At 38.5% G+C, this 2,330-nt stretch overlaps 1 protein-coding gene across 1 annotated transcript; it reads left to right on the forward strand.

Moving 5' to 3' along the window:
* Positions 1-1,037: 1,037 nt before the first annotated feature.
* On the forward strand, positions 1,038-1,979 carry LOC142451022 (olfactory receptor 7A17-like). The gene has a single exon (XM_075552992.1). The coding sequence runs from the start codon at positions 1,059-1,061 to the stop codon at positions 1,977-1,979; it is 921 nt and encodes a 306-aa protein (XP_075409107.1). The 5' UTR covers positions 1,038-1,058.
* The last annotated feature ends 351 nt before the right edge of the window (positions 1,980-2,330 follow it).

Below are 2,330 nucleotides of genomic sequence, written 5' to 3' on the forward strand. Positions count from 1 at the left end.
TACGAAATTTACTGTTTCAACAGTTTATCTTTACCAGGGAGTCTTCAAACTCACAACAATCTGATCTCATATTCCCGTCACTTATAACTACAACTTCAACCGAGATTTCATTTTGCACATCAGTTACACCATCCACCTTGTTGTCAGAGGGAGTCAGGAATACTCCTGTGTCAGGGGGAGCACAGCCCCGATATCTGCCTAAAGGATTCGTCACATGACCAACATCCTAACAGCCTTCAGATTTCCTGCACAAGGCCTCTTTGTCAGAAGTGAGACACAAAGATGCATTTATTTTTACTCTATACCTTGTTTACTAGCTACTGTGAATTAAGTGATTTACCGACCCAACCATCATTCCACATCACACACATTCTGATTTAACTCATGTATTGCAATTCCCTGATGTGCCATTGCTTATCCTGCTGCCTCTTTCTGTTTCCTGTTTCCATTTCTCCTTCCTCCATAACCCTCTGAATTTTGTTCCTGGACAAATGCGGCCCTCTTGACCTTACATAGTTGATTATTGGCATATGGAGGAGAGTTCTGTTTCAGGAATGACTGCTGTTTGCATGATCCATGACTCCATTGGACCAATGGTTTACATGTGTCTTTCACCTGCCATCAATCTTCCTACCTCCAGAAGAGAAGAGACCAATAGTTGCATCTTATGTTGTTTGTATCAAATAAGGGTAAGAATTTTTATTTTTTCACTGAGGTTCCCAGAATTTTCAAGAACACTTGGCAAAAATAACTGGTCAAACATATTTGTTGAATGAACAAAGTCTTAATGAATTTGTAGAGAAATATAATTATTTAGGGATATGATGGTATTAGAAGCCATAACAGCGAACCATTATAACATCAAAAACAATATTGAGCACTTCAGATTGAAGAACATGAAATATATAGATATGAATTGGTACTAATTAATTGACTTTATAAAATATTTTAAAAAACTGTATAAAACATAGATACACCCCTTAAACTATTGTTAACAGCTTATGGCAGAGTTTGGTTTGCAATACTCTTTTCTCTTTCCCTGTAGTTTCAGCAGCCACATGGAACCAGGAAACCACACTCACATTCCAGAATTCATCCTTCTGGGGCTTTCTGAAGAAGCAGAGCTGCAGCCCCTCCTCTTTGGACTGTTCCTCTCCATGTACCTGGTCACCTTCACTGGGAACCTGCTCATCATCCTGGCCATCGCCACAGACTCCCACCTCCACACACCCATGTACTTCTTCCTCTCCAACTTGTCCTTTTCTGACATCTGTTTCACCTCCACCACTGTCCCAAAGATGCTGATGAATATCCAGATGCAGACAAAAGTAATTACATATGAAGACTGCATCACGCAGATGTTTTTTTTCATGGTTTTTGTGGCCTTAGACAACTTCCTATTGACAGTGATGGCCTATGACCGGTTTGTAGCCATCTGTCACCCACTGCACTACACAGTCATCATGAACCCAAAGTTCTGTGGCCTCCTACTTCTCGCCTCCTGGTTATTGACTCTTCTGGACTCTTTAATACATGCTTTAATGGTTTTGCGACTATCTTTTTGTACAGAATTAGAAATTTCCCACTTTTTCTGTGAACTTAACCAAGTAATCCAACTTGCTTGTTCTGACACATCACTCAATGACTTAGTCCTGTATTTTGCAACTGGCCTTCTGGTTGTTATTCCATTCAGTGGGATTCTATTCTCTTACATGAAGATTGGATCTTCCATTTTGAAAATTTCATCAGCTGAGGGCAAATATAAAGCCTTTTCCACCTGTGGGTCTCATCTCTCTGTGGTTTCCATGTTCTATGGCACAGCTCTTGGGGTTTATCTTAGTTCTTCCACAAATGAAAATTCCAGAGACACTGCAATAGCCTCAGTGATGTACACTGTAGCCACACCCATGCTGAATCCTTTTATCTACAGTCTGAGAAATAAAGACATAAAGCAAGCCCTAAGGAAACTTTTCTGCTGAGAAACATCCTATATCACAGAAACATATCCTTAAGTTTAGAGTACTACATTTGAACAACAAAATTCAAAATAATAAAAATCTGGATTATACTTTCCTCAGTCCCAAAATGTGCTTATGTATGTAATTTAATATCCTTAATTTTAAGACATGAAATGGAAAATTGAAGATATGATATGAAATTCCTTCCTGTGTATTCTGTTAAAATGCATTTATTTTAAAGAAATCTTTCCTTCAGCAGGCAATTTTTTTTCTGCGTGACTGTAGGTTTCATTAAGAAATAGATTTTTCGCGATTAGCCATAAAGTAACAGCATACAATTATCACCAAAGTGCTTGTTATTATTCTGGAGTA

Source organism: Tenrec ecaudatus, chromosome 1 (assembly GCF_050624435.1).
Source record: "Tenrec ecaudatus isolate mTenEca1 chromosome 1, mTenEca1.hap1, whole genome shotgun sequence".
In the NCBI taxonomy this organism is placed as follows: Eukaryota; Metazoa; Chordata; class Mammalia; order Afrosoricida; family Tenrecidae; genus Tenrec; species Tenrec ecaudatus.

Excerpts from the sequence above, each read along its gene's own strand:
- LOC142451022 (XM_075552992.1), top strand. The coding sequence starts at position 1,059 with ATGGAACCAGGAAACCACACTCACATTCCAGAATTCATCCTTCTGGGG.